The sequence below is a fragment of the Rattus rattus genome, chromosome 2 (genome assembly GCF_011064425.1).
Source record: "Rattus rattus isolate New Zealand chromosome 2, Rrattus_CSIRO_v1, whole genome shotgun sequence".
NCBI classification, from domain to species: Eukaryota; Metazoa; Chordata; class Mammalia; order Rodentia; family Muridae; genus Rattus; species Rattus rattus.
Window position 1 is genome coordinate 112,597,258 of NC_046155.1, and position 17,885 is coordinate 112,615,142.

The window sequence follows — 17,885 nt, forward strand, 5'->3', positions numbered from 1 at the left end:
GCACTGAGACTTTAGAGTTCCTATGTACTTATATATTAATTTGTAACAATGAGTAGTTTGAACATACCTATTCCATTCTGTAGTTCATCTCCTTATGCTGCTGATTGTAGCCTTCGGTGTGCAAAAGCTTGTGTTTGATAGAATCAGATTTATTGATCATCTGTCCTCTTTCCACCTCATGAGACTCTTAGCAATTTGATACTACTGCTAATAGCTTTGCTCAAGAACACTGAACCCATCCTGACTGTGCCTTATTGTAAATGATTCAACTTAAGCATCTATCCGCTAGGTACACCTCTGTCTTAATAAACTTCGGTCCTCATAAGACATGTATTTGCAGGACTATGGTTTATTTGGAAGGTTTACTAGAGAACATCATCAGAGGGATAAGGAAATAATTTGGGATGAATCAAATAGAAAATTATCTCTATAGAAACCACTTACTTAGTGCCACTAGAAACATTACACAGAACATGTGTTTGATATTATCCCTTGTGAGTGAAAAGAAATTTGGGGAGAATTTATAGTTCATTCTTGTCATGGGTGAGAGCTTGTTCAAAAAGGATCAATTCCTCCATGCTTTAGGACTACCTGCTTCATGGGTCAACTGCATCAGGGGTAAGGATACATGCTAAGGGGGGAAGAAACACAACACCAACACATGGGTGTGGAGCTTACAGAAACAATGGATGTCAAGGGAATATGATAAAACATATATTGTAAAAGTTGAAGTCGTTGTGAGAATACTATGACTATCAAAGGAAAATAGTTCTATTAAAAATGTTACTCACCTGCAACATTTTTCAACAGTGTGGTCAGTTGTTTGTTTTTACATTCGATGCTCTGCCCCCTTCTTGGTCAGATTGTATGAAGGTATGTTTCCGTGATTAATCGAAAATGCGTAATCACTGATTAGTTCCCTGACCTGAATACTGAATGAAACAGTGGATGCAGATGCACTGCACTCATCCCAATGCCTTACCTCCTTTCTCAAATCAAATGTAGAAATGGATTGAGAAACACAGTTGTATTGTCAAAAAGATCCACAGTATTAAGAAAGAAGGCAATATCAGAAATAGGGAAAGAACACTTTTAATGTTTTATTTTTCACTTGTGAAAAATATATATAATATATCTTACATGTACAGAGCAGTCCCGCAGCTTGAGTCAGAGAAAGCTGAAAGAAAGGCACATACAGGGAGCAGATCTTTCCATACAGTTTCCAGTTAAACCAGCATTCAGGGCACAGCAAGTAACAACAAAAGCCCAGGCTGCCTGTGCACACGACTCTGAAGAGAAACATCACAGACAACCCTTAGGTCTGCCGTGAATGGAAAAAATAGTGTTCCTATTTAATAGACCTATCAGACCACCCAGGAACAAATTGATACCTGAACAAAGACGCACCAGGGCAAGATAAATCCCCACACTTAGCTTGACCTCTGTCTTGCTCTCTTAGTCCCCTTCTCAAGAAGACCAGAAGCCTTTGTTGATTTAAAGGAATGAATACCAAGGCTGTCTGTGTCCCTGAGTGACTTTGCTCAGTGATAAAACAGCATATTGCAACAGACTAATATTTTAAAAGCTTGTAAACACTGTGTTGACGGTGGGGGGAAAACACATAAAGAACATTTGCTGTTCCTCTTTGACAGGAAACATAGAGTCATATTATCTTTGGCTTGTCACATGTGCTTCCCTATCCTGATGCTTACCCAAAATGGATAAGGAAAAACTGAAGCACGATTCATGAGGGCCACGGGTTCTTTCTGTCATATGCCAGCAGAGGTGCCTTCTAGGACTTGGCACAGCCAGAGCAGCTGACAACCTTGGGTGATGTGAGGTGGGGCTTCACAATGTCCGGTTCTATAGACTCTATGAAGTCACACTCATTTGCAAGTATGTGCTTGACCAGGCATCTTGAGGCTTCATCAATGTTTATATTTTCCTAAGGAGGAAAAAACAGTTTTCTTTTAATGTGACATTCTAAAATAACAGTATCTTATGAGACAAAACCCAGTATTTAAAAAGTATTTGTCATCTCTACAGGTTTCTATCTCCTCTTCGTTCGGTATTTTGGCTAAAGTCCTCCCTGTTGGGTCCTGGGAACTGCTTGAGTCCCTGGCATCTAGAGGCCATATCCAGTGGATAGGAACAGCCACTGGTCGATGAATGGAGCCACCTACCCACCTCAAAATATTAATCCAGAATTCCTCCTGTCAAAAGGAAATGCAGGGACAAAGAGTGGAGCAGAGACTGAAGGAAAGATCATTCAGAGACTGCCCCACCTAGGGATCTGTCCCATCTGCTCACATCAAACCCAGACACTATTACTGATGCCAGGAAGTGCTTACTGACAGGAGCATGGTATAGCTATCCCCTGGGAGGCTGTGCCAGAGCCTGACCAATTCTGATGTGGATGTACACACCCAAACATTGGATTGAACGTAGGGACCCCAGTGGGAGAAGTTAGGGCAAGGATTGTAGGAGTTGAAGGGTTTTGCAACTTCATAGGAAGAACAGCAGTATCAACCAACCAGATCCCCCAATGCTCCCAGACTAAACCACCAATCAAAGAGCACACGGGGTACCCATGGCTCCAGCTGGATATGTAGCAGAGGACTGCCTTATCTGGCATCACTGGGAGGGTACCCCTTGGTCCTCTGGAGGCCTGATGACACAGAATAGGGCAACACTAAGTCACAGAGACAAGAATGGGTAGGCGGGTGGAAATCATCCTCACAGAGGCAGGGGGAGGGAGAGTGGGATAGGGTGCTTCTGGGGGGGAAACTGGGAAGAGGGATAACATTTGAAATGTAAATAAATAAAACAACCAGTAAAAAAGGGATAAAATATTTGTGTGTGTGTGTGTGTGTGTGTGTGTTTGTGTGTGTGTGTGTGTGTGTGTGTGTGTGTGTTGCTTGTTTCTCTATGTACATGTTGTGCATAGGCATGTGGACATCAGAGGACAATCCAAAGTGATGCGCTATCAGTAGCTTCAACTTCCCTTGAGACACAGTAGTCACTGGCCTGCTAGTTACAAAAAGGCTAGGTTGGTTGGCTGGTGGGGTTCAAAGATCCACCTCCCCAACTCTGGAATTAAAGGTACCTTGGGAGCAGTTTGTCTAGAATTTCTTACCTGCTTTCCAGGGATCAAACACCAATCACTGTGTTTGCAAACCAATTACCTTTCTACTGAGCTATCTCTCCAGCCAAGGCAGTATTTGTGGCAATTCATGTAAAACTCCTTTCTATATGTCATCCATTTTCCCCCTTACCCTCATATCTATCTCTCTCTCTCTCTCTCTCTATCTCTCTCTCTCTCTCTCTCTCTCTCTATCTATCTATCTATCTATCTATCTATCTCATCTATCTATCTGTCTATCTCTTGGTTCTTCATACATGTTAAAATATAGACTTCATTTTTTCAAATAGGAACATTATTTGCTGGATATGTTTAATGTCAGATTTTTTATTTTTTATCTGTTCATAATCTTATAAGAAGAAATGCATTTTCAGTCTAGCTGAGATTTATAATTGCATGAATTCACATTGCTTTTGTAGTCTCAATAGGAAATAGAGGCAACAGGACATCTTTTTCAGAAGTCATTAGCAGTTTAACAAATACGTCTTTCTGCCATCCAGCCAAATGATACAACTACCATGTTTTTGGCCTCCTTGAACTCAGGTATGAACATATGACAGCTTCTGGCCAATTAAATATGAGAAAAATGAGATGGCATGTATCTTATTTTCATGGCTAGAAGAGAGAAAAGTCAGGATTTAATTGCCCCACATTCCTTTCTTATGAATTCATAAAAACCTTTAAGTGGGAATTCTTAGACTCTGTTCCAATCAGCTTATGAAGATACATTTAGCATGGATAGGAGTTATGCAGTTACGCCTTTTCAATTTGAAATCACTAAGATTACAAATCATTTTATTATGGCACATCAACATTCAGATGTAGGTGACTTTTTCAAGGAAAACAGGAAGTCAGGTGGGTCCAAGATGGGGAAGACAACCTTGTGAGCAGCATTTGCCACATAAGCCTAAAGATCTGAGTTCAGATCCTTGGACTCTATGATAAAGCATGGATGCAGTACCCAGAGGGTGTTTAATACTAGCACATTCCTGCATGAAGATGTGGGGCACTGGCAGGAGACTTGTGACACACTCATGGGTCAGTTAGATTGACACCTGCCCTGGAAATACAAGCAAAAGGCCTTGTTTCAAACAATACCCTAGATGGTTCTCTGACTTACACACAGACACTGTAACATGGATTGCACCAGCCCCACACCACCCCTGTCTCTGATACATATACATGGGTGCTCACATAAGATAGAAATTTAGTGTTAATAATACAACAACCTTTAAGTTTGAAAAATGGAAGAAACATTTTAATCTAAAATATACATCACATACTTAATTGCTATAAACTATGGGATTTTTTTCCCTGCAGAATAGAAACAAAAATAACAAAAAATTTCCCACTAGGATACCAAAAAACATTTTTTTCTCATGTAAAATTCAGTGACGATCTCTAGTAAACTTGTAAATCTTAATTTATAGAACGTTCAAAAATATACTTGCAGACATTCTATGGCAAAAGTACAAGAATTTTTGTCTTGTCAAGCTATTGACATCGCTGCATCCTTTTGTCCAACCAGAACAGATATCACTTATCCCTAATTTCTTGTTTCACAAAATCATTGGTCTATTTTAAGACCCTTTCATGAAGTTCTAGTATACAGAAAATGCAAAAGGTGATGATGGCCACCAAATGTATCCATGGTCATTTATTATACTCGAAATCCTTCATACCTAACCCTGCGTTTACCTGCTGTCAAATCACAAGTGGTCATACCTTGGTATTGAATTTTTTTCTGGAACAGTAGTCAATAATAGTCTCTGAGCCTCTGCTTTGTCAGCTATAAAGAGCTCTTTCTGACGACACAGAACTAATAAAAACTTGTTTCACATGACTGGTCATGGGTACATGTGCTTTATATTCATATGTCAAAACCTTTAGGCCCATATTCTTTTATTCCACTCAGAATTACTGCAGGTTAAAAATTAGGTTCCGTTCTACTATTGAAGTGTAAGGCAAGTAACCTGCCTTCTGCAGCTCAAACATCTTCCCATTCCATGGAAACAGGAGAAGAGCAAAACAAGTGCCACTGCTCCCTGATGGGAAGACTGCTGTGCCCTGAAGTCACGTCCATTCTTGACACACCTGTCACACTTCTGTTCTCACCATCATAACCACAGATCACACCTGAACTTCTTGCTCAAAGGTAATAATCTGAGCTTAGGCAGTATCTATGGCAGTCCAAGATGAATGCTTTGCTCCAAAAATCTAGTTGTTTATTTCACTGAAGAAAAGCCTGGTCACGGGTTCTCTACTGTATTACATTCGTGATGGTGAGACCGAGTAACCACACTTAGGCTTGTAGGTCTCCGGCATTCCAGATGGTATTTCTCACTAAAGAAACCCTACACACTAGGGTAGATTTAAAGTATGTGCTATATACTCAGATGCTGAATTTTGTGCCCAAGACATCTGGTTACAGTACAGAGGATGGCAAGGTTAAGCATCTCCGGTCTCAATGTTATGTAAAACTTGTTGTCCATCACCGCTGATTGGTTAATAAAGCTTTGACTACCCTATGACTGGGCAGAAGCTGGACATCAGATCTCAGTGAGAGGGTCCCAGGTGGAGAGAGAGGAGAAGAAAGGTGTGGAGAGACCATGTGGAGAGAACAAGAGAACTCACCACTAAGTCACAATGAGACGAGAGAGCAGCCAGGAGGATACACATGGAGCAGACAGATTCAAGAGGAGACTGAGATGGCAAGTAGCTGGGCATTTATCTAGATATCAATAGAGGGTTAGAATAGCTCAGAACCAACCCAGCATAGTGCATCTTTTATTTGAGAACTATATGAGCTAAGTGGGTGTAGAACCTTCCTGCATTTACTTTGGAACAAAGGGGAGCATTAAGAACCCCCCAAAATCTTTCTATGCATCCCCATACCAGAGAAGAGTTATCATATATTGGCAGATAGAAACCTTAAGTTTAGAAAGGTTATAGACTTTCACCATAATTGCACAGCAGGTGGATGGGAAAGCCAGACACCTCCGACCCCGCCCTCCACCCTCAGCATTAAAGTATATCTCTTACCAAGTTGTATTTATTATCTGACATTTTTTCTAATGTTAAAATATTTATTCTTTAATAATTTTACATATGCACAGAAAGGACTTTACTGCCTTCTAGACACAATCTGTGCCCCAGAGCTAAGGCTATCCCACAGCCCTCCATACCCAAATCATGCTCAGAGAGAGCTGGTCTCCCAGGAGTGCTGTCACTCCTAAGCCCACAGAAGAGACCACCACTTTTGCTCCAACAACTGTCCAGAGAAGAACCTACCAAGAGCACACAGGAGACAGGAACTGCAGAGCAGATGGGAGACAGAACCTTGTGATCTCCATATGCGCCCCAGTGCTAAGGCTATCCCACAGTCCTCCATACCCAAACCCCACCCAGCTGGTCTCCCAGAAGTGCTGACACACCCTAGATCACAGGCTTATGGGCCCACAGGAAGGAGAAGTGCCAGTCAGAGACAGCAAGACCAACTAACACCAGCTATAACCATATGACAAGAGGCAAGAACCTAACCAACAGAAACCAAGGCAACATGCCATCATCAGAATCCAATTCTCCCACCACAGAAAGTCCTGTTTATGCCATCACACCAGAAAAGCAAGATTCTGATTTAAAATCACATATCATGATGATGATAGAGCATTCATTACACCACACACAATAATAATGAGAGGCTTTAATACCACACTCTCATTAATGGACAGATCGTGGAAACAGAAACTAAACAGAGACACAGTGAAACTAATAGAAGTTATGAACCAAATGGATTTAACAGATATCTATAGAACATTTCACCTGAAACAAAGAATAAACCTTCTTCTCAGCACATCACAGTACCTTCTCCAAAATTGACTACATAACTGATCACAAAACAGCCCTCAACGGACACAAGAAGATTGAAATAAGCCCATGGATCCTATCAGAGGACTATAGACTAAGGCTTGAATATTAACAGAAACAACAGAAAGTCCACTTACAAAAGGAAGTTGAACAACACTCTACTCAACAATAACTTGGTCAAGGAAGAAATAAAGAAAATAAAGCCTTTTTAGAATTTAATGAAAAAGAGGCACAACGTAACCAAACTTATGGGACACAATGAAATCATTGGTAAGAGGAAAACTTATAGCTCTGAGTGTCCCAAAAAAGAAATGGAAAGAGCATATACTAGCAGCTTGACAACACACCTGAAAACTCTAGAACAAAAAGAAGCAAATACACCCTAAAGGAAAGAAGACAGGAAATAAACAAACTAAACGCTGAAATCAACCAAGTAGAAACAAGGAGAACTATATAAAGAAGCAACAAAACCAGGAGTTGGTTCTTTGATAAAATCAACAAGATAGATAAACCTTAGCCAGACTAACCAGAGGGCACAGAGAGAGTATCCAAACTAACAAAATCAGAAATGAAAAGGGAAACAACAGAATCTGAGGAAATTCAAAAAAATCATCAGATCCTACTACAAAAGCCTGTATTTAACAAAATTGGAAAATCTGGATGAAATGGACAATTTCTAGACAGATAACAGGTACCAAAGTTAAATCAGGATCAGATAAATCATCTAAGCAGTCTCATAACCATAAAGTAATAGAAGCTGTCATTGAAAGTCTCTAAAAAAAAAAAGTCCAGGACCAGATGAGTTTAGTGCAGAATTATATCAGATCTTCAAAGAAGACCTAATACCAATACTCTCCAAACTATTCCAAAAAATAGAAACAGACAGAACATTATGCAATTTGTTCTATGAAGCCACAATAATGCTTATACCTAAACCACACAAAGACCCAACAAGGAAAGAGAACTTCAGACCAACTTCCCTTATGGATATCGACACAAACACACTCAATAAAATTCTCGCCAACCAAATCCAAGAACACATCAAAATGGCCATCCATCATGATCAAGTAGGATTCATCCCAGGGATGAAGATATGGTTCACTATACGAAAATCCATCAACAAATCCATCCACTATATAAACAAACTCAAAGAAAAAATACATGATCATCTCATTAGATGCTGAGACAAAAATACAACACACCTTTGTGATAAAAGTCTTGGAAAGATCAGGAATTCAAAGCTCATAACTAAATATAGTAAAAAGCAATATACTTCAAACCAGTAGCCAACATTAAACTAATTGGAGAGAAACATGAAGCAATCCCACTAAAATCAGGGACAGACAAGGCTGCCCACTCTCTCCCTCCTTATTCAATATAGTACTCGAAGCCCTAGCCAAGAGCATCCAACAACAAAAGAAGGTCAAAGGGATACAAATTGGAAAGGAAAAGTAAAAATATCACTATTTGCAAATGATATGATAGTATACTTAAGTGACCCCCAAAATTCTACCAGAGTATACCTCAACCTTATATGAGCAAAGTGGCTGGATATAAAATTAACTCAAACAAATCAGTAACCTTCCTTTGCTGAAAGGAAAAATAGGCTAAGAAAGAAATTAGAGAAATGAAGCCTTTCACGATAGTCAAGAATAATATAACATACATTTGTATGACTCTAACCCAGCAAGTGAAAGATCTGTATGACAAAAACTTCAAGTCTCTGAAGAAAGAAATTGAAAAAAATCTCAGAAGATGGAAAGGCCTCCCGTGCTCATGGATTGGCATGATTAATAAAATTGGCCATCTTGCCAAAAACAATCTACAGATTCAATGCAATTCCTATCAAAATTCCAAGGTAAGTGTTCGCAGAGTTAGAGCAATTTGTGAATTCCCTTGGAATAACAAATAGCACCAGAATAGCAAAAACTCTTCTCAACAATAAAAGAACTTCTGGGGGAATCACAATCCCTGACCTCAAACTGTGTTAAGGGCAATAGTGATAAAAATTACATTGCTATTGTTACATTGACAAGCAGGTACATCAGTGGAATAGAACTGAAGACCCAGAAATGAACCCGCACACCTATGGTCACTTGATCTTTGACAAAGGAGCTAAAACCATCCAGGGAAAAAAACATTTTCATCAAATGGTGTTGGTTCAACTGGAGGTCAGCAGTAGGAGAATTCACATGGATCCATTCTTATCTCCTTATATAAAGCTCAAATCCAAGTGGATCAAGGATATCCACAAAAAAACCAGATACACTGAAACTAATATTAGAGAAAGTGGGGAAGAGACTCAAAAATGTGGACACAGGGGAAATTTTACTTAACAGAACACAATGGCTTATGTTCTAAGATCAAAAATTGACAAACGGAACCTCATAAAATTGCAAAGCTTCTGTATGGCAAAGGACACTCTCACGAGGATAAAATGGCAACTAACAGACTGGGAAAAGATCTTTATCAATCCTACATCCAATAGAGGGCTAATATTTAATATATACAAAGAACTCAAGAAGTTATCTCCAGACAACCAAATAACCCTATTAAAAATGGGGTACAGAAATAAACAAAGAATTCTCGACTAAGGAATAAGAAATGGCTGAGAAGCACCTAAAGAAATGTTCAACATCAATAGTCATCAGGGAAATGCAACTCAAAACAACTTTGAGATTTCACCTCACACCAGTCAGAATGGCTAAGATAAAAAACTCATGTAACAGGATATGTTGGAGAGGATGTGGAGAAAGGGGAACCCTCATCCATTACTGGTGGGACTGCAAGCTTTTAAAACCACTTTGGAAATCAGTCTGGTGGTTCCTTAGACAATTGGACATAGTACTACCTGAAGACCCAGCTATACCACTCCTGGGTATATACCCAAAAAATCCACCAATCTATAGCAAAGACACATGCTCCACTATGTTCATAGCAGCCTTATTTATAATAGCAGGAGCTGGAAAGAATTCAGATGTTGCACAACAGAGGAATGGATACAGAAAATGTAGTACATTTACACAATGAAGTACTACTCAGCTATCAAAAACAATGACTTCATGAAATTCATAGACAAATGGATGGAACTAGAAAGTATCATCCTGAGTGAGGTAACCCAGTTACAAAGAACACACACATGGTATGCACTCACTGATAAGTGCTTTTTTAGCTTAAAAGCTAGGAATATTCATGATACAGTTCACAGACCATATCAAGAAGATGGAAGACCAAAATGTCCTTCTTAGAAGGTTGAAGAATATATTTACATGAGATAGAGGGTGGGACAGGCTTGGGAGGAAGAGCAGGGGGAGGATGAAAAACGGGGGCAGGATCAGGTATGGGAGAAGATGGTATACCAAGGGTCAGGAAATTGAACAGAGGTGTATAGCAATGGTGGGTGGGGAGCTGGGGTAGCCAACAGCAATGCCTGGAAAGAAAGAGGCTCCCAGTACCCAACAGGGATGGAATGCCCAAAAAAGGGGAGGAAGAAAATCTAGAGACCATACCCAGAGGTTAGGCAAGGCCCCGGTTTGGGGGATGGGACTCTACAAAATCTTAACACATGAAGGTTTCTGTCTAAAGAACCAAGTGTGGAGCAGAAACTGGCCATCCAGAAACTACCCCACCTGAGGATCCATATACAAACACCAAACCCAGACAATATTGCAGATGCCAAGAAGTGCTTGCTGACAGGAGCCTGATATAGCTGTCTTCTGAGAGGCTCTCCCAGAGCCTGACAAATACAGAGTCGGAGGCTCATAGACAAACACTGGACTGAGCACAGTGACCGCAATGGAGAAGTTAGAGAAAGGACTGAAGGTGCTGAAGGGGTCTGCAACCCCATAGGATGAACAACAATATCAACCAACCAAACACCCTAGAGCTCCTAGAGACTAAACCACCAACCAAAGTGTACACATGAAGGGACCCTTGGCTTTAGTCACATATGTAGCAGAGGACTGCATTGTCTGGCATCAATTTGAGGAGAACCCTTGTTCTTGTGAAGGCTGGATTCCCCCAGAGTAGGAGAATGCCAGGGAGGTTAGGTGGGAGTGGTTGGTTAGGCAGGGATAGGGGGGATTGGAGAGGGGAATTCTGGAGGAGAAACAAAGAAAGGGGATGACAGGGATGACATTGAAATGTAAATACTTAAAATATCCAATAAAAAATTTAAAAAGAACTTTATTCATGCTACCTTCAGTACCTTCTCTCACCCCTCCACATACACACCCTCTAACACTTTCATCTGTTTCTCTGTGTGACCCACAGAGGTTAATTACAGTTTTTTTGTATGAGCATGTGTGAAAGGTTAGTTACAGGAGCAGAGACTACTATTTTTTTTAACTACACTTCTGAAGAAAATTACAGCCTTTCTCCATCCACTCCCAATAACCCTTCAGGGAGAGGTGGAGACTCATGAGTTCTTCCATGATCCGTGAGAAAATGCTGCCAAAAATGGTTTAAAGATCAAGTGCTGTCACAAAAGTTCTTTACCCAGTATTAGACACAATAGTTACTAAATGTATTTATTTAGTGGTGTGTGAGCGTGTGTGTGTGTGTGTGTGTGTGTGTGTGTGTGTGTGTGCTCATGTGTGTGTGTGTGTGTGTTGTGTGTGTGTGTGTGTGACTTTGTGTGTGTATGTGTTTGTGTGTGTGTTTGTGTGTGTTCATGTGTGTGTGTGTGTGTGTGTGTTCATGTGTGTGTGTGTGTGTGTGTGTGTATGTGTGTGTGTTCATGTGTGTGTGTGTGTGTGCCTGTGACTCTGTGTGTGTGTGTGTGTGTGTGTATGTATGTATAAAACTATGCCAACCTGAGGAAGTGGATTCTCTCCCTCTACAGGGTCTTGAACTCAGATCATGAGGTTTGGCAGTAGGTCCTCTTACCTTCTGAGTCTCCTCTTTAGACTAATATAGAACAAACTTCTCTCACTGCCATTTGTCCCAAGGCCAAGGTAGATGATAAAACCCTGCTGGTTGAAACTTGAGTTAAGTTGCAGACATCACTTCCTGAGCTACTCTGCATCAATGTAGGCTCACATTGCAGGTGACTGCACAGAGGCAGAACTGCTGGCTCAACTGTAAGGTGCACCTGGGGACTTTTGTTTGCATGTGTGACTCAGAGCAGTAACAGCATCCCAGGGGTATCTTCGGCCTGAGACGGAATGTACACCCTCTGTAATTCCCAAACCACACATGGGCTGGCAGGATCTGGCTGACTCACTCAGACATCTGCAGTGTGAGGTGTATCGTACTGGCAGCTTCAGGTCGGAATGCTCGGGTCGGCTGGGGGCTGGGGCCACTGCTATGGATTCTCATCATTGTAACAACTGGTAAGCCTGAGAAGCAGGGTGAAAACTGCCAACGAAGCATTTTGCTAAAACAAATGGTGTGCATCCAGTGGTTAGACAAGTGAGTTCTCACGCACTTACCTCTCTCTATGTCTCTCACCTCTGTCTCTCAGTGCCTCTCTCTCTCTCTCTCTCTCTCTCTCTCCTCTCTCTCTCTCTCTCTCTCTCTCCCCTCTTAAAAAATCAAACCAAACGAAGTAAAAAAACAAACAAGAAAACTTGTCAGCCACATTAGGAAGGAAGTCAGGCCCAGGAAAACTCACCTAGAGCAGAGCCTGTCCTACATCAATCTGTCATTCAAAAAACCCACAACTTCCTGTTTTAGTCTCTGAGCATTACATAATAGATTTCAAGTTTAAAATACAGAGACAATAACTTCACTTCTAAATCCAGAGTTCTCATTCATGGCTATATATGCCTACTACGTGTGTTTACAAAAGTATATTACCGGGGTCCTCCTCTCAGGGCACTGAGTCATTGGATTTGGCATAGTAAACCACATGGACATGCTTCAGAAGATTCTGGACTGAGAAGATGACTCAGCTGGAAAAAGAAATTGCTATGGAAACCTGAGCACCTGAGTTCAAATTTTAGCATCCATGCAGGAGCTGGTTATGTCTACATTGAGAGGGACACATAAGGATATCCTGGGAGCTCATTAGGTAGTCAGCTTAGCTGAAAAAAGGCTGAACTTCCAGTTCAGTAAAAGACGCTGTGTTACAGGAATAAGACAGACAGCTGTAAAAAAAACAAAAACAAAACAAAAAAACAAAACAAACAAACAAAAAAAACAAAAAAACAAAACAAAACAAAAAAAACCCCAAACAAACAAAAAAAACTTTATATGCCACGAACAATAGCCTGTACATGCTTGGGTATGAGTACCCATGGACACACAAACATGCATAAATACATTCATACATCACACACGTGCACACATATGCACATGACGCACACACACACACACACACACACACACACACACACACACACACACACACACACACACACACACACACACACACACACACACATACACCAGGGAAGCAGCTTAATTGTGCAATTGCAGCACTGAAGAGCACTGAAGGAGCAGTGACAGGAGGGTCCCTGGGGCTTGCTGGCCATCCAGCCTAGCTAAATTGGTGAGTTCCAGGTTTTATAAGAGAATCTGTCCTAACAAAGACGGTAGAGAGAGTTAAGGTAGGTACTAATGTTAACGACTATTACATACACACATGTACAGAGGCAGAGAACTCAGCCCCTCCCATGTGTACAAACACACACACACACACACACACACACACACACACACACACAATGAAGTGTGCATCCAGTTACAAGACACAGATAGTAAAGATATCTTTAAATACAACTGTTCTTTCTTTTTCTGTTTTGGAACTTCTGAAAATATAATTTAATACAGTGCCCACCACTGGAGTGATTCTGATTTTCCCATGGAGCAAACCATCTAACTATTTGGGGTCTGGAGATCTTTTAAGTTTTTTCTAATCAACTCTTTAGAACATCTTTCTGTCTAAGATCAAATTACTTAATCTTTGACCCTCAATGCCAGAGAAGAAAAACAAAACAAAATAAAACTCTAATTAAAAAACCTCACATTTGCTTCATTGAAGCTGGCAAATTCACTTTCTACAATCTTTTCAAATACAGCAACCTCAATCAAAATACAAGATGTACCAGAGACTTGAGGTTAAGGCACTAAATTCCTCAGGACTGTGCAGTTTTAATTAAAGCAGGAGCATGTTGGGTAATAGCACTACTGTAAGAAGTTACACACAGACAGGTGCTTAACACTTAAGTGCCAGAGTTCCCAGCTTAACTGTGGTCAATATGAACCCAGGTGCCAGGGTGATGCCCACATTTGTGTCTGCTTCGCACTTTTTCCTCCACTTTTGTTTGGGGTTTACTGCCTCTTGGAGATCTCATGCTTTGAAGAAGGGGCTCCCTTCTGATGCGACTTAATACCTCACACGCTGTTCTTATGGTGGAGTTTTTTACTTACTCTCCACCACAATATTAAGTACACATTTCTGCAGAGAAAATTCAGTTCTTAGAATGATGTACACAAGATCCTATAACAGTAAAGTTCAGGACTCAGCTCGGTCCCTCACAGCCCTCCATTTTTCCATTTGCTTGGTAAACACTTGGCTACTTTTTTATTTATGTCCATATTAACAGTCACCAGCACTGGAAGCTTCGTATTCTGCCACAATTTCTGAATGAGAAGGCATGTGCGGGATACAATGAGAAACTAAAAGTTGCCCAACTTCAGTCTAACAATCACTGGGAAGGGCAGACTGAGCTGTATCACCACTGGACTGGACACTGAACAATCATATTGTTGGCACAGAGAAATGGAGTACGGAGAAGTTTACAGATACACTCAACTAAAAGGATCATGCTCCTCTCGAAATACTTCCCCTATTGTTATCATACTCTTCCTGTCTTACTGTTCCTTACTTTCAGGTTCTTTTTTTTTTCTTTTTTTCTTTTTCTCATGTGCTGTGGATTGAACCCAAAGCCTCTGGCATGTGAGGCAAGGCTCTCCCATTATAATCCAACTTCAGTCTTTTACTGTGCTTCCCTAGAGCTTCAGGGCCTCATATCTCACAGTTCTCCTTTCCTACCTACCAGGGAACACTTCCTCCATCACCCCCGCAGCTATGTAGCCCACTTCAGCCTTGAAAACACCCTAGATTTACAGAGTCACCTAACACTAGGAGGAAGGGAGAGAAGTCACTATTTCAGCCTTCTCTGACACCCCAGAAATTTTAGGCAAACTAAAGGAAATATGACTGATGAACATTACATGAGTTACTGAACTGCGTGGCTTTTGCTGCCCTCTCTCCTCATTTCTGAAAATGCTCTCTCTTTTGAGTGGTCTTCTGTCTCTCTTGTGAAATGCATTCTCTATGTTCTCTAGCTCTTTATAGCTACTTCACCTGCCCCTGAGGACTGTGCCTTTCCTTCCTGTTGCTGGTGCCCCAACAATGGCAAGAATGCTTTAAATCATATTACACGACATCACTAATACCTATAGACAAGTTATAAACCATGTACATTTACACACTTGTTCTGTGTTGGCTAACTCAATGCTCCCGAAGAACCCCAAGAAAACTGAGACTGCATACTTTTCTCAGAGTTATCCAGCCCACAAATCAAACTAGTCACATGACCTAAAAACATTTCTATCAGAGCAGCACTGCAGGCATCATAGTTTTTGTTCTTAGATTACTCTTCTCCATAAATGCCATGAAACCACCAGGCAGCAGCTCTCCTAACTCATTGCTCTACTGCTTTTTTTTTCTGAATCTAAAAAATGAGAAATGAGCAGTCTACAATGTATTACACTTGATCCATGGTTATTAGTTAATTTGAAGGCTTTGAGGCTTAATACCTTTAGGTGTGTAGCCTCAGGCCTCATGTTCTCTCTAGCCTGGCACCTAACTCTTTCACTTCCATTAAATCCAGAACCTAAAGAAACATGGCATCATATCTTTTTCCTTTCTCCCTTCATCCAGTACCTATAACCCTAATATTAGTCAGACAGTTCCCAAAAGGGTTTTTTTTTAGTTTGCCATTCCTGAGATGCATTTTCCAAACTCAGTATGTGTAACTCATCATGAATGATCACTCAGTCAGAACACTCATAGACTCTGCTACTATTAACACTTCACTTTTAATTTAGTTGTTTTAATTATCATCTCTGTGAGTCTTTTGCTAACACGGTGTTAAGACACTCAATAATCAGTTTTAAAAAGAGAATACCCAAGTTTCAATGCTATCATTTAGTCAGGCTTAATAACTCCATTCATGAAAAATTGCTTCAGATAATATCCTTTCTCATTTGTCAGCTCTGGAAAGTAAGTGACCCAACAGAAACAAATATTAATACTAATAATTGTTAATTCTACTTGCTTGGACACTTAATATTCTGCTTTGCTGTGCTGTTTCATACATAAACTTATTTGAGAAGAAATATATTATCAACCCCAGTTTGTCAAAGAGAAGATTGAGACACACACAGATTAAATACTTAGCCAGAGTGTGTGCTGGATGTATTTGATTCAATTTCAAGTGTTATTGATCGCTCGCTATGAGCAGAAATGATCTATCTTAAAATCTATTTCTGTCTTGATTAAATGCTTTTGTTCTGGCCACTCTGCGTTAAGACTGCAAACTGAAACTTGAGCGTCATTGTCCCAGGAAGCAGCAGGGTGTAATGGAATGAAAGAAAGCTTCAGAGATACGATCTATAATGTGACTTATCTCTGGGACCAAGGATAAGTAGAAAGGCTCTGCCTTCACTTCTTAGTCTGCAAAATGAGACCAGTAAGAACTGTATTCAACAGGGCCCTTGGTGGTGTTAAATAGTAAACAGAGACGAAGCACTCAAACCTTACCCAATGCACTCACTGGCACTTCAACAAGTGTAAGTCCCTACTCCTCTCTCATTCTCTTCTTGCTTCAGTTCATACTTTGGCTATCGTATTCTGTTGGAAGTCACCAGATTTGCTTTGGCTGGAACAGATACCCTTCAAATACTGTCACCTATTTCAGATCAACAGCAAAGGGATTGTTTGTATGTGTCCTTCATTGAGATGTCAGGATCACTGCTATATTCTACTGTCCACCACAGTGACTTCAGACAGCAGATAAGTAAATGAACAGCCATTCAACTGACTAAATGAGTGATCAGGTCTGCAGCACAGTGACAAGTTTACATTGCAACCTGAAAATACACTTAGAAATGGGTGATCTGGGTAGAGATTGAAAGAGAAAAATACATTCACAACAAAATTACTTCCCAATCCAAACTGCCTATTCTAATTTGTTCCCAGCTGCTATCAGACATCACTCTATCCAGGAAAAGTGGAAACATTGACTGAACTCGTTTATTGTCACTGAGCTGAACTCAGTTGGAGAATTAGACTTCTACCAAGCAGACCTAATTTGAATCATTTTTTTTTTTGCTTTAGAGATAATTCTTTGTATTTTGTTTTTTTCTGTTTCGAATAGCCACTGCTGCTCAATAACTATGGTTATTTAGGAAAAAGATAATTTTCTTGAGCCTTCCTTATGAGATAGAAGTAGTCAATAAAACCCACTTGTCAGAATGTTCAAGCTTCATTTGCATTGATGAGTTAAACTATCCTTACAAAAGTCAACTTAGGGAAGAAAGGGTTTATTTGGCTTATATTCCTGGCTACAAATCATTATAGAGGGATAATCAGGGCAGGAACTTAAGGCAGAGTAGAGGGTTACTTTCTCTGATAGCTTTCTTTCCTCTTACACAACTCAGGGTACTGTGTCTAGCAACTGATGCCATGTGCAATGGGCTGGGTCTTACAAAATCAAATAACAACCAAGATAATCCCATATAGCTACAACCACAGGACCACTTGATTTGCATCATTCCTCATTAAGACTTTCTTCTGAGCTGGCAACATGGCTCAGCAGTTAAAAGCTCTTCTAAAGGACCTGGATTAGGTACCTAGTACCCA

At 40.4% G+C, this 17,885-nt stretch overlaps 1 protein-coding gene across 1 annotated transcript in view; it reads right to left on the reverse strand.

The window, feature by feature from the left end:
• Positions 1 to 1,076: 1,076 nt before the first annotated feature.
• The window catches only part of Rab38 (RAB38, member RAS oncogene family), a 72,978-nt gene continuing 56,169 nt past the window's right edge, over positions 1,077 to 17,885 (reverse strand). The window contains exon 3 of the mRNA XM_032895941.1: positions 1,077 to 1,945. Within this exon, the coding sequence (XP_032751832.1) occupies positions 1,793 to 1,945 (153 nt within the window). The 3' untranslated portion in view covers positions 1,077 to 1,792. The remainder of the gene's footprint in view (positions 1,946 to 17,885) is intronic.